At 43.1% G+C, this 25000-nt stretch overlaps 2 protein-coding genes across 4 annotated transcripts in view; both read right to left on the bottom strand.

Moving 5' to 3' along the window:
• The window catches only part of LOC143274582 (sulfotransferase 1C2-like), a 16522-nt gene extending 7818 nt beyond the window's left edge, over positions 1-8704 (bottom strand). The window contains exons 1-4 of one of the 3 annotated variants that reach the window (XM_076578432.1): positions 8629-8647; positions 3897-4012; positions 2703-2926; positions 1914-2249 (exon numbers count right to left, since the gene is read on the bottom strand). In XM_076578432.1, the coding sequence (XP_076434547.1) occupies positions 1914-2249; positions 2703-2874 (508 nt within the window). In that variant the 5' untranslated portion in view covers positions 2875-2926; positions 3897-4012; positions 8629-8647. Of the gene's footprint in view, positions 1-1913; positions 2250-2702; positions 2927-3896; positions 4013-8628 lie in introns of all 3 variants that reach the window. The other 2 variants (XM_076578434.1, XM_076578433.1) reach the window with 2 other exon arrangements.
• Positions 8705-16162: 7458 nt separating this feature from the next.
• The window catches only part of LOC143274737 (uncharacterized), a 58307-nt gene continuing 49469 nt past the window's right edge, over positions 16163-25000 (bottom strand). The window contains exon 23 of the mRNA XM_076578647.1: positions 16163-24912. Within this exon, the coding sequence (XP_076434762.1) occupies positions 24693-24912 (220 nt within the window). The 3' untranslated portion in view covers positions 16163-24692. The remainder of the gene's footprint in view (positions 24913-25000) is intronic.

The following is a 25000-nucleotide window of genomic DNA, read 5'->3' as shown; positions in this document are numbered from 1 at the left end:
TGCTGATGGCCGGCCACTTCTGACTACTACCCAAAAAGTGTATGATGAAGCTGGTATAGACCTGGGGAAACTTAAAACCTACTGGAATATAGAACTGGAGGACTATAGATAGGGAAACTTAGACATTCTGGTGAGAGAGTGGAGAGTAAGGGGCAGGGTAGTGATGGGTGTGTGGGCGGAGTGAGGAGGTGGGAGAGAGTGAAGGGACAAGCAAAGCATGGGGGATGGGCCAATGATGTGTTGGAAGGCTGGTGGCTATGAACCTTTGGAGGAGGAAGTTGAGGGGGAGCGGCGCGGTCAATGGACCAATATCCGCAGAAGCCCGCTTTTGAAATCTGTGACGTGAAAAAAAAAAAAAAAAAAAAAAAAAAAGGCCTCTCGGTTTTCATTGAAACAAACAAGACAAAATGCGTTTTCCTTATTAAGAAGAAAACTGCTGATTTTGAAAAAAAACAATGTGTGTGTGTGTGTGTGTGTGTGTGTGTGTGTGTGTGTGTGTTTACATAAAATTATATACACATTTGATATAGATATGTTTTTGTACATATTCACAAATATGCACAGGCACACACACACACACACACACACACACACACACACACACACACACACACACACACACACACATCAGCTCACATGGCATACATTCAAAGACATACGCGTGCACACACATACAGTTTCGCCGCCGTTCCGTGGTTACACGTATCAACAAGCGTAGTAAAATGGGCACCCAAGGCCTTGAACATGAAGTCTAGCACGTTGTTCAGACTAATGTAGTGACAAAAGACGACAAACAAATTAACGAAATGTGATTGTCTTTTGACAAATTGCCGAAAGTCAAATGCTGAAGAAACGTTAGAAAGATCTCCAGTGAACTCATGATACATTTCAAAGATCACGTAGGAGTGATCATTATCAGTTGTTTCGCTTGTCAGTTTAACGACTTCTCTTTTACGAAGTCCTTTAAGTAATTTCCTGTAACTGTATTTAGGGTTGTTTTGTTGTTGTTGTTGTTGTTTTTTTCTTCCAAATTTCACCCACATTTTTACCCTCATTTGCCCAGTTTCTCCCAACCCTCCATTCATCCACATCTCCCACCCCTTCTAACCGATAATACTCAGATGTATTCATAAATACTTTAACAAAATGTCTTCAATCACCGATATGTGTGACGGGACATTAAACAAAATTCCTCCCTCAAGTACGAGTGCTTCAAAAGTAAAGCCGTCCAGTACATTCTGGTTGATAACCTGACCGCACATGACAGATGACATTTGAAAGGTTTGAACCCCTGCCCGGCCCTGGAGCATGATTCAGATGGAATAAACAAGAAATCGTTTTCTTAAAAAACAAAACAACAAAAAGCTGAACAGTTGGTGTTGTATCTCCTGACAGGGTATAATAATTTGATCAGAACGAACAAACTATTATTGCCTCAATCATTTTGTTTGTGTTATTCTGCACACACACACACACACACACACACACACACACACACACACACACACACACACGAGCGTGCGCAAAGCCAAAACACTGGGGTGGGGGGTGGGCGTGGACGTTTTGGGACGGGTGCTTTGTTGAAGTCAAGGAGGGGGGGGGGGGGCGAAATAGCATGGGGGGACGTAACAGAACGGCCCTCCGGGGACGTTTCAAATTCTTGAAAAATTCCCCGGGGGACGATTTAAGACACTGAGAAGTCCCCACCCCGGAGGACCTGCGGAAGGGGCGGGGAGGGGGGGGGGGCGAATTGGGACGTTACACCGGTAAAAGGTAAAAAGTTGGGTTGTTTTTTTTCTTTCAGATCTAAAAAACAACAAAACAACAACAAACAACAACAGAAAACAAACACCAACGGCTTCAACATTTCAAGACAGGAAAACAAACCTTCTCTCAACTCATCATTCACTCACTTTTCTCGGGGGAGAAAAACGTGGCCACGGCCTTGTCCATAGTGAACTCATCATCTCCCATCATGCGTCCCAAGTCTCCGCCCTGTGCCTGGAAGTAAAAGGACACCAGCACCGAGCGGGGGTTGCGGTACACGTGCACTACTTTAGTGCGCTTGTCCTTCGCTTGGGCGGGAAAGTGCTGGAAGTTCAAGTGAGTCAAGAGAACCCTGGGTGACCGAAGCTGCGCCATGGAATCGACGTCCTGCAAGTCGATGAAAGTCGAGTCGGCGGAACGACTGGAGTATTCGGCCTGGCCTCTCTGGATCATGTCCAGGATTCTGAAGAGCCAGTGTGTACCTGCGATTTGACTGGTTATCGATTGATATGGTTACTTCTTCTTCTTCTTCTTCTTCTTCTTCTTCTTCATCATCATCATCATCATCGTCATCATCATCTCCTCCTCCTCCTCCCCCTTCTTCTTCTTTTCTTCCTCCTCCTCCTTCTTCTTCCAGAAAACTAGTTGCAGCCACATATTCAAAATGTGTGTGTGTGTCTGTGTCTGTGTGTCTGTGTGTGTGTGTTTGTCTGTGTGTGTGCTCGCGCGCGCGCGCGTGAATGCTTCACCATACATGTCCATCTACCACAAAGATTAATTTTCTCTTTCTTTCTCCCTCACATAATTATGTGTGCACTCTTTTGTATGGATGCAGATTTTGCATCGTCAGGCAGAAGGAATAGCCCATGCCTTAAACCTCAAATCCTTGAAAATGAAAACGTTTTGAGCTCTGAGTTCGTTTTTCGCTGTCTTACCGGACTTTGGAAACGAGCACAGAATGATGTCATCGTCGCGGATTTCCATGGCCTTGACCTTGGGCATGTGGATGGACACAGGCTCGTAGTCTTGTTCCGGCAGCAGGGTTCCCTCGTAGACAGCCTTCCTTGTCTTGGAAATGTCCAGCGCCAGAAATTCGTCGGAAGCCATTCTGGTTCAGTGGGTTTATTTGGTGGTGTTGTTTTCTTGAGTTTGCGGTGATCTTGATGGACAGTTTGAGTAAGAAGCTCATCATTATCATCATCATCATCATCGCCGTCGTCTTCGTCGTCGTCATCATCATCATCATCATCGTCGTCGTCGTCATCGTCGTCGTCGTCATCGTCATCATCTCCATCTTCATCATCATCAACAGCAGCAGCAACATCGTTATCGTCATCATCATAATCATCATCGTCATATCTTCATATCTTCATCATCATCATCAGCAGCAGCAGCATCGTTATGGTCATCGTCATCACTGTCATCAACATCATCACGTCACGGAAGCCCACCGCGAAAGATGAAGACGGCAGTGACTCTGAAGAATGAAGAATGGAATGGTGATGGGGTTCTCTCTCTCTCTCTCTCTCTCTCTCTCTCTCTCTCTTCTAGTGGGGCCATTTCGCCATGACTTGAAGACTCGTGTAGAGCGGGGAATTCCCTAACCATGCGTGATGGAGTCTCCCGTCGGTCCGACGGATGAGCAGGCAGGCAGGTCTATCTGTCGGTGTGTGTCCTCATAATTATGGGAGAAGAGGCCGATTCTTGATGCACAGCACTTCCCACAGGTGTTGCAAGGGAAAACGTCTCCAGAAGTTGAGCCCTGCTTCCTTCGCTCACGCTTCTCCTTAATGGCCAGCGTTCTCTTGTTTTCAAACGTCTTTATGCCATTAGAGCACAGCATCCTCCAGCGAGAGCGGTCAAGGGCATCAGTTTCCCAGGAAGCGATTTCTATGTCACCAGCTTTGAGGTTTGTCTTCAAGGTGTCCTTGAAGCGCTTGCAGGGTCTTCCAAGAATCGTGGAGAGCGGGGGAATTCCCTAACCATGCAGGTCCACTGCCAAATGTAGGCCTAATCAAAAAGCTGATAAAATATCATATCGGCCGCAGGATCGTTGAAAAGATAGATGAATCTGTGTGTGTGTGTGTGTGTGTGTGTGTGTGTGTGTGTGTGTGTGTGTGTGTAGTTACCTTCACCTTCACCTTCACCTCTCCCGTAGTCTGGGTTCAGACCGTTGGGGCACCGCTGCTGACCTGACCACCACCCCTCAAGAGGCAAAACCTTCAAGACTCACTTGTGCTTCGCGCTTTATCCAGACAAGGAATCATAAGGAGAAGAAAAAAAAGATACTAAAAAAATCGTTGAAAAGTACTCTGTATTAAATATGATATATAAACTATTATTATGTTTAAGTCAAATTTGGTATTGGCAGACAAAGTATTTCCAGAGAAAATGGCAATGTTAAAGTCTATCACGGACACACAGATACACGCCCGCACACACACACACACACACACACACACACACACACACACAACCGAGGGTTAAAACATAGTCTCACTTTGTTTACACAAGTGAGCCAATAATGATGATAAAAAGTACTCGACAAAGTTACCACTAGAAAAGAGAGAGAGAGAGAGAGAGAGAGAGAGTCCTCTTCAACAAGATAAACTGGCCATATGACGCAAAAGATTTTGTTATCAGTTCAGTTTCGCTTTGTTTCAAGGTGTCAAGGCGGTGGACCACGTCCGCTGCAGAAAAGACGAAAAAGAAAAAAAAGATGACGTATGTTCAATGACGTCAAAGAAACAATTACAAAATAACAAGTGAAAGTGGGGGCTGAAATCGCGATCATCCTGGTAGCAATATGTTTGTTTGGCGTTGAGAATTTTCCAAAAAAGAAAAGAATGTGCATGAAATGTTGTTGTGTTACACAAAACATAAAACCACACAAACGAAAGGTTACACACACACACACACACACACACACACACACAATGATTATTCATTGCTTAGAATGTTTCCAGAAATTTTAAACTCCAGTCCAGTTGGTATCCTCCTTTGATGTATTACAATTAATGTTGTTATTTATATTTACATTGTTGTAGGTTAATACTTGTTGATATGCATATACATATTCTCCCTCCCATAACATCTCATTCAATACACACCACAATCTCTTTAGACTTTTTCTTATAATAATCTACCTTTCCTCTGATACATAACATGAACACTTTTTTACACTAATATTCACATGCACTCCCTTTCCTTTATCCACTACTTGACTCCTTTCCGTCTAAAAACACTTATAGTGAATAGACGTTAAACTGAAGAACACACACACACACACACACACACACACACACACACATGGTGAAATTATTTTGTTTGTTTTTATTTTTGTGGTGTGCCGCTACAGTCGGTGACACACAAGGCGATTAGAGCTGTTCTTTTTTTTTATACTGTGTTGATAAAAAAAACAAATCTGCTTTAGATGTGACCTCTCTCTCTCTCTCTCTCTCTCTCTCTCTCTCAGCTCTATTTTATTCTGTGTTGATAACAAATCTGCTTTAGATGTGACCCCCCCCCCCTCTGTGTGTGTGTGTGTGTGTGTGTGTGTGTGTGTGTGTGTGTGTGCTTTTTATTCTGTGTTGATAACAAATCTGCTTTAGATGTGACCTCTCTCTCTCTCTCTCTCTCTCTCTCTCTCTGATTTCTCGTGCTGTTCTGTTCTGTTGTATAACATTATAATATATCGTATGTTGGCCTTTTTTCCCCCTTTCTTTTATTTAAGATCAGTTTACACACCATCCCTTCATGAGGGGCCAAGGCCTTTTTCGAATAAATCATCTCCCCTCTCTCTGTGTGTGTGTGTGTGTGTGTGTGTGTGTGTGTGTGTGTGTGTGTGTGTGTGTGTGTGTGTGTGTGTAACAGTCATAAAGTGTAGTATACTTTTATGACTCTCTCTGTCTTTGCATCTGTCCACCCTGTCTGTCTGTCTGTCTGTCTGTCTGTCTGTCTGTCTGTCTCTCTCTCTCTCTCTCTCTCTCTCTCTCTCTCTCTCTCTCTCTCTCTCTCGACAGAATACAAACAATAGGGATAACCAAATAGCACTCTCTATAATTTATAATCATCTAGTATCACTTGGAATGTCACCGAACGTTGACATAGGAACATCAAAACTAAAGATATTGTGTCAGTAATATTTACGAAGAGACACAGACAAACATACAGACCACTGATTTATAAACATTATAGACAGACTGAAGAAACAAAGACAGAAGGGCGAGAGACAGAGACAGAGAGAGACTAGACAGACTGCAGATACAAAGACAGAAGGGCGAGAGACAGAGACAGAGAGAGACAGAGACAGACTGGAGAAACAAAGACAGAAGGGCGAGAGACAGAGACAGAGAGAGAATAGACAGACTGCAGAAACAAAGACAGAAGGGCTAGAGACAGAGACAGAGAGAGATTAGACAGACTGCAGAAACAAAGACAGAAGGGCAAGAGAGAGAGACAGAGACAGAGAGAGACTAGACAGACTGCAGAAACAAAGACAGAAGGGCGAGAGACAGAGACAAAGACAGAGAGAGACTAGACAGACTGCAGAAACAAAGACAGAAGGGCGAGAGACAGAGAAAAAGACAGCGAGAGAATAGACAGACTGCAGAAACAAAGACAGAAGGGCGAGAGACAGAGACAAAGACAGACAGAGACTAAGACAGACTGGAGAAACAAAGACAGAAGGGCGAGAGACAGAGACAGAGAGAGACTAGACAGACTGGAGAAACAAAGACAGAAGGGCGAGAGACAGAGACTAGACAGAGAGAGACTAGACAGACTGGAGAAACAAAGACAGAAGGGCGAGAGACAGAGACAGAGAGAGACTAGACAGACTGGAGAAACAAAGACAGAAGGGCGAGAGACAGAGACAGAGAGAAACGAGACAGACTGCAGAAACAAAGACAGAAGGGCGAGAGACAGAGACAAAGACAGAAAGAGACTAGACAGACTGGAGAAACAAAGACAGAAGGGCGAGAGACAGAGACAGAGAGAGACGAGACAGACTGCAGAAACAAAGACAGAAGGGCGAGAGACAGAGACAAAGACAGAAAGAGAATAGACAGACTGGAGAAACAAAGACAGAAGGGCGAGAGACAGAGACAGACAGAGACTAGACAGACTGCAGAAACAAAGACAGAAGGGCGAGAGACAGAGACAAAGACAGAGAGAGACTAGACAGACTGCAGAAACAAAGACAGAAGGGCGAGAGACAGAGACAAAGACAGAGAGAGAATAGACAGACTGCAGAAACAAAGACAGAAGGGCGAGAGACAGAGACAGAGAGAGACTAGACAGACTGGAGAAACAAAGACAGAAGGGCGAGAGACAGAGACAGACAGAGACTAGACAGACTGGAGAAACAAAGACAGAAGGGCGAGAGACAGAGACAAAGACAGAGAGAGACTAGACAGACTGCAGAAACAAAGACAGAAGGGCGAGAGACAGACAGAGACTAGACAGACTGCAGAAACAAAGACAGAAGGGCGAGAGACAGAGACAGAGAGAGACTAGACAGACTGCAGAAACAAAGACAGAAGGGCGAGAGACAGAGACAGAGAGAGACTAGACAGACTGGAGAAACAAAGACAGAAGGGCGAGAGACAGAGACAGAGAGAGACTAGACAGACTGGAGAAACAAAGACAGAAGGGCGAGAGACAGACAGAGACTAAGACAGACTGCAGAAACAAAGACAGAAGGGCGAGAGACAGAGACAGACAAAGACTAGACAGACTGCAGAAACAAAGACAGAAGGGCGAGAGACAGAGACAGACAGAGACTAGACAGACTGAAGAAACAAAGACAGAAGGGCGAGAGACAGAGACAAAGACAGAGAGAGACTAGACAGACTGGAGAAACAAAGACAGAAGGGCGAGAGACAGAGACAGACAGAGACTAGACAGACTGAAGAAACAAAGACAGAAGGGCGAGAGACAGAGACAGAGAGAGACTAGACAGACTGAAGAAACAAAGACAGAAGGGCGAGAGACAGAGACAGAGAGAGACTAGACAGACTGAAGAAACAAAGACAGAAGGGCGAGAGACAGAGACAAAGACAGAGAGAGACTAGACAGACTGCAGAAACAAAGACAGAAGGGCGAGAGACAGAGACAAAGACAGAGAGAGACTAGACAGACTGCAGAAACAAAGACAGAAGGGCGAGAGACAGAGACAGACAGAGACTAGACAGACTGGAGAAACAAAGACAGAAGGGCGAGAGACAGAGACAGAGAGAGACTAGACTGACTGAAAAAACAAAGACAGAAGGGCGAGAGACAGAGACAGAGAGAGACTAGACAGACTGAAGAAACAAAGACAGAAGGGCGAGAGACAGAGACAGACTGAAGAAACAAAGACAGAAGGGCGAGAGACAGAGAGAGACAGACAGACCGACAGACATAGACAGAGAGAAACGCAAGAACGCAAGAATTTTAATGTAAGGTCACCAACCTGTATATTATATACAAGGTGCATGCGTTGCACACACGTTCAAATTAAGAATAAAACACAGAGACAGACAGACAAACAGACAGAGACAGAGAGTGAGACAAAGACAGTCGGAAGATATACTAAACACTCTCTAAGAGAGAGAGAGAGAGAGGAGAGGCATGGCAAACAGACAGACAGACAGTGAGACAGATACAAAGACAGAGATTCATGAAAATAATATACTAAACTACACGACCCTCTCAGAGAGAGAAACAGACAGACAGACAGACAGACAGACAAAGACAATTAAGAGAGTGAGACAAATACAAAGACAGAAAGAGAGTCATAATAATATGCCACACTTCATGACTCTCTCACACACACACACACACACACACACACACACACACACACACACAGAGTCTGACCTGTCACTGTGGAGGCCCCTCGTCACTGTGCGAAGCACCTGTCCTATCGCCTGTCTGGCATCAGCACATGCTGACCTGTTTTTTACGTAATACCCTCGTGAGAGTGCAGCGGTGGAACAGTGGTAATGCACCATATTGGGCCGGCAAGTGTGTTTCAGTCTTCTTTGTTCGACGGGCGCAATAACCGAATGGTTAAAGCGTTGGACTTTCAATCTGAGGGTCCCGGGTTCGAATCTCAGTAACGAGGCCTGGCCGGCCGGTGGGCAAAAGGTGGAAAATTTTCCGATCTTCCAGGTCTACATATGTGCAGATCTGCTCGTGCCTCAGTGAACTCCCTTCGTGTGTATACGCGCGCAGAAGATCAAATACGTCACGTTAAAGATCCTGTAATCCATGTCAGCGTTCTGCGAGTTATGGAAACAAGAACATTCCCACACCTCCGAAAACGGAAAATGGTTGCCTACATGGTGAGGTAAATGAACAAAACGGTCATACACGTAAAATGTTACATGTCTGAGTATGTATGCATGCGTGGCACCTGAATGAATGACACAGGAAACGAATGATGAGCGCCCAATGGCAGCCGTCAGTCGGCTCTACCCAGGTAGGCAGCCTGTTGTGCAAATGACCCCGTGTTTGTAAAGCACTAAAAGCTTGGTCTCCGACCGAGGATAGGCGCTATATAAGTATCCATATCATCATCATCATAACACCATATCAAAGGGGGGAAGGTTGCAGAATGGTTTAGACGCTCATTTGCCAATACAGTGAGTCCTTGAGGGTCTGGATTCGAATCCCCAGCTCTCGCTCTTTCTCGCAAAATTGACTGGGAAATCGAGCTGAGTGTCTAGTCACTCGCATGAGGCGATAAAGGGGCCCACCAAAGCGACCGGTGCCTCTGTCAACCTGAAGGTCAGGGGAAGGCAGAGTAGAGCGACTGACCAGACAAATTCACCACCTGTCAACCTCACAGTAGCTCAGTGGAATGCAGAAGGGCTGAGAAACAAGAAACCAGAACTCCAGGAGTTTCTCCGAAATAACAACATTGATGTCATCTGCATTCAGGAGACCCATTTGAAAGATCCTCAAAGATTTTTTATTAGAGGCTACGAAGCCTTCCGCCAAGATCGAGAGGACAGACACAAGGGAGGAATCCTCACCCTCATCAAAATCTCCATCCCTGCAGTAGAAACAAGCAGATCGGGAAAAGAGGAGCTAGAACATCACACAGCCAAGCTGCTACTGCCCAGCGGAGAACTACTGATCACCAACTGCTACAGCCCTCCAGGCTCAGCTCTAGTGCTACACAAAGTGAGACTTGAAGCTTCCAGACACCTTGTGGTTGGAGACTTCAACAGCCACTCGCCAAGCTGGGGCTATGAGGAAATGGACTCACGTGGTGAGGAAGTAGAGGACTGGATGATGGACAACAAGCTCATCCTCATCAACCATCCAGAGGACAAACCCACCTGCTACTCCAGAGCATGGAAGACCTGCTCAACACCAGATCTGGCCATCGCCACAGAAGAGGTTCAGCGACTCACCTCCAGAACAGTCAACACACAGCTAGGGGGAAGCGACCATCTGCCAGTCATCCTCAGCATTTCCAGCATAGGATGCACCCAGCACAGAATGGAACCCAGCTGGAACTTCAAACGAGCTAACTGGACTCTCTTCAAAGGAAAAGCAGACAACCTCTGCCAAGACATCAGTACCTCCAACAACCTCAACAACAATGTCAACCTTTTCAGCGATGCACTGCTGCGAGCAGCAAAGCAGTCCATCCCAAGAGGGAAATGCAGAAACTACAAGCCCTACTGGAGTGACACTCTGAAACAGCTCCATGCAGACCTAGACTCCGCCAGAGAAACCATGGAGCAGAGCCCCACTCCTGACAACATCCGGGAATACAACACCATCAAGGAAACCTTCCAACAGCAGAACAGAACAGAGATACAGAGGAGCTGGAATGAGAAGACCAGCAGTCTCAACATGGAGAAGGACACCAGCAAGTTGTGGAACCTGACCAAGCTTCTGAACGAAGACACGAGCACCAGACACAGCAGAACTGTCATTGAGGAAAACGGCAAACACCACGCGGGCAAGCAGGCAGCCAACATCCTTGCAGACTTTTACAGAGAGGGCAGCACCACAACACTCCCTGAAGCCCGAGTGCAGGAAGTCCAGAGGGAGATCAAGGAGAAGCTGAAACAGCAGAACCCGAGTCAGTCCATGATGACAGCCTTCTCCATGGCCGAACTCAGTGCAGCTATCAGGAAACTGAAGAAAAAGAAAGCCCCTGGGAAAGACGGCATCCCGAATGACATGATCAAGAACCTGGGACCTGTAGCCAGACAGAAGCTCCTCTTGATCATCAACCAGTCCTGGGACACAGGGAAACTTCCAGACCAGTGGAGAGAAGCCATCATCGTCCCCATCAGAAAGAAGCAGAAGGATAAGACTAAGAAGTCCAGCTATCGACCGATCAGCCTCCTGAGTTGTCTGGGCAAGGTGATGGAAAGGATGATGAACACCTGACTCCTGAAACACCTTGAAGAAAACCACCTGCTCAGCAATACCCAATCAGCCTACAGGAAAAACCGCAGCACCGAAGACCAGCTGGTGTACCTTGCACAGGAGATAGAGACTGCCTTTCAAGAAAAGAAGAAGGTGCTTGCAGTCTTCGTGGACCTAACCAAGGCCTTCGACAAGGTCTGGAAGGCAGGACTTCTCCTGAAGCTCCTCAACAAGAAAGTGGAAGGGAAGATGTACCGCTGGATCCAGGATTTCCTCCAACACCGCAGGGCAAGGGTAAAACTCGACGGGAAAACCAGCCACCGGGTCACTCTACAGCAAGGTGTGCCGCAAGGAGGAGTCGTTTCCCCTACACTTTTCCTCATCTTCATCGACGACATCGCTGAGAAGATCTCCAAGCATGTCTCCAGAGCCCTCCACGCTGATGACTTTGCTGCCTGGAGTGCTGCAGAATACCTCACGTCCGCCAGCCACAGAATGCAGGAAGCACTCAACCACGTGGGAACATGGGCCTCTGCCTGGTGAGTAGACATCAACACCACCAAGACAGTCTCAGCAATCTTCTCGCTGTCACTGATGTCAGAAACCTCCCACCTCAAACTGAACGGACAGCAGTTGAAACAGGATGACATGCCAATGTACCTGGATGTGAAGCTCAACAAGCGATTGACTTGGAACCCCCATCTCAAGGACATCGAGAGACGAGCAACCAGAAAACTGGCCATCCTGAAAAAACTCGCCGGGACCTCTTGGGGTGCCAACAGCAGCATACTGCAGAGGGTGTACACTGGAACTGTCAGGCCAACCCTGGAGTATGGCAGCACTGCCTGGGCCACGGCATCAGCAACCAACACAAGCCGCCTGAGCAAAGTTCAGAACGCAGGGCTACGGCTGATCACTGGCGGGATGAAGACGACTCCAGTTCAGGCGATGGAGAAACACACAGGCCTCCACCCACTCGAAGAAAGACGAGAGGAAAAAGTCTTCATCCACAGCGAGAAGCTCCTGCGCATGCCAACTCACCCCATGCACGAAAAACTGAAGCACCCAACAAAGAACAGACTGAAGCGGACCAGCTTCAACCACCTCTCCAAGGCCCTGCACCGCCAACATGAAGACCTGCTGCCCTCGTCCCCTGCCGACATGGAAACACTCCCCGACTTCGAGGAAGCGGCCGACCAACTGGAAGGTGTCTCAATCATCACAAAAGTCCCTGGCATCGACCCAAAGGACTGCCAAGCCCCTCCCCTGCTGAAAGCTCTGACACTGGAGATGATTGAGACTCGGTACAACCCCAGCGAATGGACGCACGTCTTCACAGACGGATCCTCGGAGGGAGCGGTGAAGAATGGAGGAGCAGGCATCTTCATCAGGCACACAGATGGAAGACTGACCCCTGGAGCCTTCCCCACAGGAAGAATCTCCTCGAACAACAGAGCGGAGACAGCAGCACTACTCCATGCTGCACAAGGCATGTCAACCCACCACCAAAGATAGCCTTTTTCACTGACTGCAGATCTCTCCTGCAGGGACTCCAGTCAACCAGAAACGAACAGCAGCTGACAAACATCAAAGCAGCCCTTCATGACCTTTCAAAACGGTCGACTGTCACTGTTCAGTGGGTTCCTTCTCACTGTGGGGTCACGGGGAACGAAAAGGCCGATGCTCTCTCCAAGGCAGGCAGCAAAATGAAGCAGTTCAGCCACCCCGTGACCTACAGAGAGGCCAGGACCATCATCCACAACCGATACCAGAACCAGTGGAAGAGAAGGCTGGGTGCAAACAGTGGTGTCGATCCAATCCACCAGCTCCAGAGACACCAGCAGACAGTCCTCTTCAGACTGAGAACTGGCCACTGCCGACTACTGAGTCACCTTCACCGCATAAAGATCGCCCACACTGATGAGTGTCCATGTGGCACTGGACCCCAGACCCCTGAACACATCCTCCAACACTGCCCAACCCATGAAGCTCTACGGCGTCAAACCTGGCCAGGGGGCACAGAGCTACAGGTGCAGCTTTGGGGAGACCGCCACGACCTGGAGAAGACCGTGGGTTACATCGTGGCGACAGGGGTGACCGTCTGACGCAGCCAAAACATCGAACGCAGAAGAAGAAGAAGCATGAGGCGATAAACCGCGAGGTCCTGTGTGCAGCACGCACTTGCCGCACTGAAAAAGAAACCACGACAATGAAAGTTGTGTCCTCTGGCAAAATTATGCAAAAGAAATGTACTCAGATAGTTACACAAATACGTATGTGTATGCATGCACTCAATGCCTGACTGAGCGTGTTGGGCTATGCTGTTGGTCAGGCATCTGCTTTGTCAGATGTGGTGTAGCGTATATGGATTCGTCCGAATGCAGTGACACCTCTTTGAGAAACTGAAAATTGAAAACTGAAACTCGTGGGCTTCGACTCCCAAGTTCACTCCTACGTGTATGACCGTTTTTACCTCTGCTATATCCTGTGTTGTTTTTCTCTGATGCGCATAGTCTCTTTGCGGGCAGGGAGAGAGAGTCAAAGGGAGAGAACACCGTACGCGTCAAACACTAAAGCTTACCATAAAAGCAGGATTTACCTCCCATTAGTATTTTGCAAATTCTCGCGTGGTGTGCGTGCGATTTACATTGCTTAAGTGTGGCCCATTTCTGTTCTTGTTTTGTTTCAATCATTTTCCTTCTCTCTATCTTTCATTTTGATCATACTTCTATGTATTTATTGATGATTATTAATGTACCTATCTGTCCAATCATTTTATCTTATTTCATGTTAACGATTTACACACAAACCTAGGGTAGGCACCCAAGGCCTGTTGCCCTGTTTTGGGATTACCACCGGATTATAGACAAGACAAGGCCTGATGAGTGCACTGTGTTTATGCAAAAAAACTTTCTTTTTTTTTCTTTTTTTCAAAAGCACACGTGTTGTACTGTATATTATCTTCATGTTTTGACACCTCCTTGAAACTGAAAATAAAAGCTATACAGCATGTAAAAGGGCTGGAGAAGACAGAGCTCTCTGTTTTCCAGCTAGTTAAGAGTTTTGTCTCTGACTGAAGACAGAATGCAGAATAAATAAAATCAAACCATGTATAAAGTACTTCCTTACAGACCTAAGAAACATATACAAAACCGAAAAATATATATACACTCGATGGAAATGATGTCCATAGCATTTTCTAGAAAATGGTACCCATACAAAAAAATGATCGAAGGCAACGAGGAGGAGGAGGAATGAAAACCACGATTGTAACGTTGTTCTTTTTTGTTCTTTTTTTTAATTATTTTCCTTTCATTTTTTTTACATTTTTATGCTGTGCATAACTTTATTTGTGTTTTTTTTCTATATAAAAACAATGTTGTGTTGTTTTCCTGCTTTATAGTTTAAATAATGTATAATAACAAATAATATTATTGATAATTACAAATACAATTTTGGTATGTCCGCCTGTGTGTATGTATGCATTCGTTGAATGTTGAACTTGAATGGAAATGTTTATTAAAAAAAAAAAAAAAAAAGAAGAAAAAAAGTTGTACTTATTCCATAAATGCTACTGATTACTATGACACAGTTATTATGGAGTGCCAAGTATTGGTTTGATTATTTCCATGTTGTTTAGTTGATTGTGTAATTTATATACAAAATAAAACGGTGGTCAACCCAAGAAAGTCCGGGCAAGCCTAAAAAAAAAAATAAATAAATAAAAGATAGGCACTATATAAATATGTATCCGTATCATCATAAATCATGAATCAGCTGTTTCCAGCACACAAGTACCATAAACAGCTTTAAAAAAAACACAAAAAAAACACTTGTTTGAACAACAACAAAATTGATGTTTCAAACAATATTTACAACTACTCAGTGGTTCATAGACAATAACTGTGAGTTTTCATCATGAAGACAAAAGGAGAAAAAAAGAAATGCACTGCTGGTTTTGAGAATAAAGCATGAGATCAACACTCTATGTTATAAATGTATTCACAAATCTGCCCCTTCCTATCTTTGTGGCTGCCTTCACCTCTACACTCCATCTCACTCTACAATCGGCTTCGGATCCACTCTGTTTACGCATACCCAGATTCAAACACTCTCACTGTGGGACGCCGTTCTTTCTCTGTCTCTGGACTTTGTATTTGGAATGAACTTCCTCTTTCGCTTCATCGGGTCTCCGCACACAGCTCTTTCAAGTCGGGCCTTAAAACCCACCTCTTTACAAGATAGCCTCCCTCCCCTACCTCTTCCTTGTCTTCAGTTTCTTCAGTTCTAGAGTTATGCACGCGTGTGAATGACTGGTGTGAAAGCATTTAGATTTGTCTCTGCACAAGATTCAGCGTTATGTAATTACCATCATCATTATCATTATGTGCTCATTACACTGAATAGAAAACTGTGCAAGTTCCCAGTTTCACTTTCAGCTTCTCAAGGAGGGGTCACTGCGTTTGGACAAACCCATATACGCTACACCACATCTGCTAGGCAGATGCCTGACAAGCAGCATAACCTAACGTACTTAGTAGGGCCTTGAGTGCAGGCATAACTCTCTCTCTCTATATATATATATATATATATTTATATATTTGCGTACCTAAGGAAAGTGGCAGAATGGCTAAGATGCTCATCTGCCAATACAGAGTCTGTGAGGGTCTGGGTTTGAATCCCAAACCTTTCTCCCAAGTTTGACTGGAAAATCGAATTAAGCGTCTAGTCATTCGGCTGAGACGATAAACCAAGGTCCCATGTGCAGCACCCACAAGGCACACTGCAAAAGAACCTCTGGCATCCAGAGTACTGTCCTCTGGTAATATTCTGTTGAAAAAATTCACTCTGCAAGTTCCCAAGTAGGCCTTAACTTTTGTGAACCCTGTATCAACTGTTGCCATTCATACAAATATGTTATTATCTATAACAAATGCATGATCAATGTCATGACAAAGCATGCATACCAGCGCATACTGACTGACTGACTGTCACTCACAACACACACACACGGAAAAACAATTATTCAATTTATTCAAATATCATCCATGAATACACCATTGCATAGACCGTCAGTATGAAAGTGATGGTAAAACATATGTATGATTCTGCGTGATGAAAGACAAGGAATGTATCTTGAACCAAATCACGTTACACAAAAATGGATATCCACAGATGCTCATACTTATTCAGACAACATTAACATGACCACAGTGATTAAAATAAATCCAACTGATTCTTCAAAACTTCAAATGATTAAACATAAAATGTACAGCTAACTTTTCTATATAAAAAAAATATTTATCAGCTTTTCTGACAAAACAAAACAATAAAATATAAAAATAAATAAATAAATACTAAAACAAAAGGTATCTTTTTTTTTTTATACAGAAACCCACAAGCCCAACAAACAAAACATACTTCTAAATGAACAAAAACAAATGAAATTCACAAATCATAATTTTTTTCTTTAAATGAAATTTATAAAACAAAACCCAAAACGAAATAAAAACAAGTGATATTCAAACCATGTAGTGGCAATCAAAAGAACACAAGGCAAAACAACTTGTATATATTAAAGCTGACCAGTACCAGGTGTTTAGTAAGAGTAATGGGATAGCTCTTCACTGCAATCAGGAACACAGAGTGGTCATACAACCAACCAGTTATGCTCAAACAAATCGCCAACCAAGAGTCCAGTCAAGATTTTAACAACTTAGGTTGTGTACTATACTGTTATTCTGTTGTTATTGCATTGTATCGCACACTGTACTGTTATTCTATGGTATTGTTATCGTATTGTATTGTACTGTACTATATTGTGTTGTACCACTGTATTGTATTGTATTGTACTGTATTGTGTGTTATTCTTATTGTCAATACAGATTTCTGTGTAAAACTTAGGCTGCTCTGTCCAGGAATAGCACATCAGAACAGTGCGGCCACACCCTTTTATTTTATCTATTTTGTTGTTGTTCGCAAGTGAATTTATTTCACTATGAAAGTGGATTTTTCAACAACCCTTCTTGTTGCCATGGGTTCTTTTTCAAACGCTAAGTGCATGCTGCACAAGGTACCTCAGTTCATTCTATCATTCAAAAGACTATCACCCAGACCACCAGTCAAGGTCTAGTGGAGGAAAGCCAGGGGTATGGGTGGTGGGGTGTGGCTAAAATCCCAGCCTGTAAATGGCACTCAAACTCGCTTCCTCGTCAGGTACATTACCACAGGCCACATCTCAACAGATAGGAAAAATTAAGAATCAGTGATCAATGAAAACCATCAATGGAAATCAGCAGCTGGATTTTTACACAGGAGAAACCAATCGGCACAACAAAAACAGAATAAAGAACAATTCAAAGCAAACCAAAACAATGCAATAAACAAAACAATACAACATATTCAATACAACAAACCAGCACCTCAGGAATGCATTTCACGAGCAGCTGTAGAACTTTCCAACAACAAAAAAAAAAAACCCCACATGAGCACAACATTCATGCTGTTAACCATACAGCAACATGTGGTTAGCTCAGGGATGCCGTTCTTCACCATAACTTAATGAAACTGAAATGAAATTCTTAGCAATATCGCGTACCTAAACAGGTTTCACTGCTCAATAAAAAAACAAAATGAATTTTTAGCAATGTCGCATACCTAAACAGGTTTCAATGCACGATGAAAACCAAATGAATTCTTAGCAATATCACATACAGGTTTCAATGCACATGCTGTGCACTTGACAAACAGCATACTTTTCCTAAACCAATTTTGTCTCAACAGTTTCAGTTTCAGTTTCAGTAGCTCAAGGAGGCGTCACTGCGTTCGGACAAAACCATATACGCTACACCACATCTGCCAAGCAGATGCCTGACCAGCAGCGTAACCCAAAGCGCTTAGTCAGGCCTTGAGAAAAAAAAAAGGGGGGTGGGGGGGGAATAAATAATAGATAAGCTTACATAAATAAATAAATAAATAATAATAGTTATAATATAGAAAAAGGTAGTAGTGGTAGTAATAATAATAATAAAATAATAATAATAAAAAAAAAAAAAATAAATAAATAAGACAACAATGATGATAAATAAGCAAATAAATGTAAAACATGAAGACACACATTCACACATACACCCACACATGCATAACAGATATGCACCAAGCATGCAGTTTAACAGATATGAAAGCATAGTCAAATACATATAAACGTACATGAGCTCCAACACACACACACACACACCACACACATTACCTTGCACCTCCTCTACCCCCCTCCTCCACACACTCATTTCTAGTCTACGTATCGCAGCTTCCACGGCACACACCCACACACACACACACACACAAACACACACTCACAGAGATGAACACTTACTTGTACAAGCACACACACATACACCCATATCTCCCACCCCCAACCCCACACACATATATACAAAGATATATATATATATACGTTCCAATATCCTGTTGCTAAGTCTCAACAGTGGCGTGTGAGACACACAGCCCTCTCCAAGTTCAACACACACTTGAACTTCTCTCTGCGCATGCACTGCAGGTCTTGCTGTCGTCTGCTACTGCACCCACTCGACTTGAGGGCGCAGAGTTTTAAATTCTGCTACCACATGGTAGCTTTGACTGGTCGCAGCTCACAGCACTACTTACTGCGCAAGTCAGTTGGTCCGATAGCATGTGCGTCTGATAAATTTCATGTATGTTTAACAAAAAAACAAACAGAAAACAATATAATAAAAAAAACACAATGCAAACAGATTTCATACAACAAAACCAGGACCTCAGGTACACACTTCATAATCAGCAGTAGTCATTCCTTCATTCATTCGACTAGACCAAGTTTTTGTGCAAGAGAGAAAGGGGGGGAGTGGGGGGTGGGGGGTGGGGGGTTAAAACTTAAAACAGAAAATTCTCTCTTAGAAAAAAAAAAAAAAGAAGAAAGATTGTAAATATAGTGTATCAAACGACAATTCAATCCAAGCTGTGTGCAGCCAAGCAAAACAGCAAACAGACCATATCAGACATAAAAGCCTGCCGATCAAAAACAATACCACCCATCCATCCAATCTATCATCAAAAAATACTCAAGGCCTAACAATGCAAATCATTCTCAAATACTGAAAAAACAATACTACATGATTGAAACCTAATGGTCTAAAACACAAACTGTACTCAAATACTGAAAAACAATACTACTTATTCATGATTGATTCTTTTTTCAAGTTCAAGGCCTAACAAGCAAACTTTTCTCAAATGCCAAACAGGAAACTCTTAACACACTGTTTCAAGACATACACACAGCAATCAATCCAGTGAGAATAGATGTACTCAATTATCATAACTAAGCAGTTCAAAACAGAACACTTCTTTCAGAAAAAACTCTGCAAAAGATCTGGACTTTCTCTCGCTTCCAAAATAAGTATTTTATATATATATATACATTCAAAAAAGAAAAAGATATGAAGACTTACAGGCAAATTTTGACAAAAATTTAACAGATTTGTTATACAACTTTTGACAAAAAAAATAAACAGATTTATAAGATAATAGTGATGACATCTGTATAAAGAAATGTGGAAAAATGAGTACATTAGCTTGCAATCATTTGTAATGATGATGATTGATGATGATGATGTTGTTGACGACAGTGATGATGGTGGAAAAAAAGCAGTGAAAGACAAATGGTTGATACTTGTTTCAGACTGACATTTTTTTTTTTGTTTTCCCTTTCATCAAAGGAACAACCTCAAGCCATACAGCACTGCAGAACATAAACTTTTCATCCACAGTTCAGTTGGTTTGTTTCTTTTTTTGTTGTTGTTTTTTTTTTAAAGTAATTAGTCTGATTTCTGATATCATACTTTATGATGAATTCTTTTCAGTGAATCACACTTGCAAAAAAATACTGTGTTAAAAATAAGTTCTTTTAAATGGTTCACCACACACACAAAAAAAAGAGAAAAACGTAGGAAATACCTTTTTCTCTCTAAAAATATATATATATTTTTCTCTCTAAAAATATATATATATATATCTTTCAAAAAACAAATAAATAAAAAGGCGGGGAGGGGGTAGGAAACCAATCACAGTTTCTACATTTATCATGATTATCTAAAAAGTCTTGCACAATATTATTCTTTATTTAATTCAGGGTTTACAAAGACCAAACAAAAATCCACACTTTTTAAAGACCTTGTCCATAACAGACAGAAAAGTGTGGGTTTTTTTCCACATCAAACACGACAGCCAAACTGAATCAAAACGACATCTGCTAGATGGTTGATGGAAGAGACTGGTGTATATCCTGGTATCCATGTTCAGTTTTTATTACTTTCTTTGCTTTTGTTTTAATGCACTGAGTTCTTTGGTCAATGCTACAGGTCAAGGGCGTTATCAAAATTCCAAGATTTTTTTTTTTTTTTCAAGATCCTGCAGGGTAGAACATATTTTTCACAACAACTTTTCCAGTGCTTGAAATAGTTCTGTCATTTTGCCAAGACTATCCAGACTCTTCAAGACAAAACATGTTTTTCCTCATGACTTTTCCAGTGCTTGAAATGGTTCTGTCATTTTGCCAAGACTATCCAGACTCTTCAAGACAAAACATGTTTTTCCTCATGACTTTTTCCAGCGCTTGCAATGGTTCTGTCATTTTGCCAAGACTATCCAGACTCTTCAAGACAAAACATGTTTTTCCTCATGACTTTTCCAGTGCTTGAAATAGTTCTGTCATTTTGCCAAGACTATCCAGACTCTTCAAGACAAAACATGTTTTTCCTCATGACTTTTCCAGTGCTTGAAATAGTTCTGTCATTTTGCCAAGACTATCCAGACTCTTCAAGACAAAACATGTTTTTCCTCATGACTTTTCCAGTGCTTGAAATAGTTCTGTCATTTTGCCAAGACTATCCAGACTCTTCAAGACAAAACATGTTTTTCCTCATGACTTTTCCAGTGCTTGCAATGGTTCTGTCATTTTGCCAAGACTATCCAGACTCTTCAAGACAAAACATGTTTTTCCTCATGACTTTTCCAGTGCTTGAAATAGTTCTGTCATTTTGCCAAGACTATCCAGACTCTTCAAGACAAAACATGTTTTTCCTCATGACTTTTCCAGTGCTTGAAATAGTTCTGTCATTTTGCCAAGACTATCCAGACTCTTCAAGACAAAACATGTTTTTCCTCATGACTTTTCCATTGCTTGCAATGGTTCTGTCATTTTTTTCCAAGAGTTTTCCAGACCTCCATGACTCAATCTCTATGAACCCTCTGTTTATCATCAGGTCTCCGGACAAGTGACCGTCATTTGCCAGATCAGCACACGACCAAAAACAGTCAGTCAATCATGTTCAGATGTAAACAAATAAATAATTAATTAATTATTTTTTTAAAAACATCAAGCAAGCGCACTAACACACACACATAAATCCATCGTAGTTACAATTTTAGCCCAGAAAGAAAAAAACAAGCAAACACAAACACTTATAATCCATAGTTACAATTTTTGCCTAGTAAGAAAAAAGAAAAAAGCAAGCACACAAACACACATAATCCATCAAGTTATAATTTTTGCCCAGTAAGGAAAAAAACAACACAAGCATGCATACAAACACACTTATTCTCCATCGTAATTATAACTTTTGCCCAGTAATATCTGGCTTTAACACAGCAGAAATAGCACATGTAAATCATGACAATGGTGGGGAATGAACTGAAATGGGAGTGCGATTAGAATAACAGATTCTATGTACAATCCAATGTTTCTTTGAAAAGATGAATTTCAAAGAAAACCACATCAAATGACAGCAGTATGTAAAACAAGCATGAGGAAGATTTATTGCCATGTATTTACCGGTACACTGAACAAACATTTTCAACAAAAATATATTTTCAAGTACACTTGTATAAAATTTCTGTTTTAGGCAAACTTTTTTTTCAAAGCTGAGGTGCTTTAAGGCATTGCAAGAAATCCTCTTTGTCCTGGATAATGAAAAACAATGTTGTAACAAACTGCAATCTCTTCTATATATACACACACACACACACACACACACAGTCCAGAAGCTATAGGACTGAAATAAATGTATCAGTCAAGCACACACTCACTCTCCAAGCCTGTATATGAATACACACACACATATAAAACATATAAGATCAGTTTGATGGCAGCAGATTCAAATTTCACATCCTCAATCAGCCAATCACCTAATAAGATGTCAGAGTGACTGCATTGCAGGCTTATGTCTGGGAAGACGCGGGTTCGATTCCCAGGGGAGGTGGTGGGCTTCTGGCCAACAGCCAGCTCACACCCAGAGCTGAGTGTGCTATGGAATCAAATGGAAAGACTGAGACCACACAGTTAAAGATCATCCACTTCAAAAACGCCTATTTGGGTGTGTTGCTAAAATTTCCTGACCAACACTGCTTGCGTCTGTGACACTTAGCCTGGTTGATGCTGAGATATATGATGACAGTACAGCCTTGTCAAGCAGTCCCAAATCTAAACAGACTACCATAGCAACATCTTCATCACACCGATCATCATTCAACAACATGAAAACATTTGACAACAAAATGTCAAAAATTTGGGGGGCAAACGTTTGTGAAAAAGATGGTCAGACCCAGGACTTTTGTCCCTGTTCTTTGAACTGCTGCAGAAGTGTATAGAGAGAATTCTGCAACATGAACACTTTAACAACAGACTCAATCATCCAACATTATTTACAATTAACACGCAAACTTTGGAAATATTCCCGAGAAGGCTCAACCATCACCGACCAACCTCCCGGAATGTGCATCTCTGTAAACCGATTTTGTTCAGATATCTGAAAATACAAACCTGAGAGGATCTATCCCATCAGATCATACAGCTCAGTCGTGTAGTCCTCAATTTAACATCTTCCACTTTTCTAAGTGATGTTAGCTGGAAAAATAAAAAGAAAGAAAAACACAATTCAGTGTTTGTGAGGACCTGCTCACAACTGAAGCTTCGCGGAAATATGTCAAACAGAAAAACCGATGAATCATCATCATCATTATTGTCGGACTTCACCGGCAAGTTTGTGAAGTTTCACAGAGTACCTGTCTCCCCAAACACACATGCACACAACAACTGACAGTTTCAGTTTCAGTTTCAAGACGGTGTCACAGTGTGCGGTCCGATCCATATAAGCTAAGCCACATCTGCTGCAAAAAAATAAAAAATAAAAATAATGATAAAAATAAAGAAGAAAGGAGCAGATGCCTGACTTTCGCATAAGCCCAACATGCTGGTCAGAGACATCACGCACACTTCTGTCTCTCCCTCATCTCGGTGAAGAGTGGCGCACAGAAGAACTGTTCACCAAATTCCTCCACATCTGGCGGCTGCGTGTCAAAGCCTGGGTCTCTGCAAAACGGTTTTCCACGTCCACTCTGCAACACTGTCAGTCCATCGTTTCTTTCCTGTCCCCCGCAACGCTGTCAGTCCATCGTTTCTTTCCTGTCCTCCGCAACGCTGTCCTCCGCAACGCTGTCAGTCCATCGTTTCTTTCCTGTCCCCCGCAACGCTGTCAGTCCATCGTTTCTTTCCTGTCCTCCGCAACGCTGTCAGTCCATCGTTTCTTTCCTGTCCTCCGCAACGCTGTCCTCCACAACGCTGTCAGTCCATCGTTTCTTTCCTGTCCTCCACAACACTGTCCTCCGCAATGCTGTCAGTCCATCGTTTCTTTCCTGTCCTCCGCAACGCTGTCAGTCCATCGTTTCTTTCCTGTCCTCCGCAACACTGTCAGTCCATCGTTCCCTGTCCTCCACAATACTGTCCTCCGCAATGCTGTCAGTCCATTGTTTTTTTCCTGTCCTCCACAACGCTGTCAGTCCATCATTTTTTTCCTGTCCTCCGCAACACTGTCAGTCCATCGTTTCTTTCCTGTCCAACGTCTCCCCCCCTCAACACTTCCTTGAAGGAATGCTTTAGTGAGGACAATGGATTACTTGCACACAATAACCTGAGATGCCAAACCCCTGTCAAGTGTTCGTAAGAACAATCAGGAAATCTGACAGGAACATTTTGAATTTGGTATGAACACTTGGACTCTGAGCCACATCAGCAAACATCAATTTTATCTACAAGGCAAACACACACTTGATTTTGCCACGTTCTCTCTTGTTTGGGCAAACAATTAAGCTGACTGGTCCACTCAATCATGTTTCAATGTAAACACGCACGCAATAAGCTGAGAATCATCACATGAGACCAAGTTTAGTAGTGACTGCCCTGGCCTCATGATCCATGAGCCCAGAGCGTCTGGGTAATGTTACAACAGGAAAGCATGTGACCATGCTATGTAGTCGAAAATGAACTTGTTAGAACAATTTTGGCGATGGCGTATCGTCGGAATAAACTGCCATCGAGCGTAACAAAACACAGCAAAATCGTAACAGTTGGCATCTCTGAATAACTGACAATCCATCCAGCAGACAAGGTGTGAGGACAATGGATTACTCACACACAATAACAGACAATCTATCCTGCACACACACAAGATGGACTAGATTTATGTGGGCGACGATCTCCTCAAGTCGCCGCCTTTGACGAGGAAGTTGAGGAAGTAGTAGATGACGGCCGACTGCTTCATGCACTGTTCGGTGCCGATGGACATCATCTCTGACATGCTGTACCCCGTCTCCTTGACAGCCGGGGCCAGGAGGGTGGGGCCGAAGATGGTGGACAGGTTGTTGATGGTCATCTTGTTCTCCTTCTCGTTCTTCGACACTCTGTGGTCAAAAGATAATAATAACAGTAATAACTGATAGTGCTTATATGGTGGTATTCTCCGACACCCTGTGGTCAAAAGACAATAAC

Source organism: Babylonia areolata, chromosome 29 (assembly GCF_041734735.1).
Source record: "Babylonia areolata isolate BAREFJ2019XMU chromosome 29, ASM4173473v1, whole genome shotgun sequence".
In the NCBI taxonomy this organism is placed as follows: Eukaryota; Metazoa; Mollusca; class Gastropoda; order Neogastropoda; family Buccinidae; genus Babylonia; species Babylonia areolata.
This window is presented reverse-complemented; position numbering and strand designations above follow the sequence as displayed.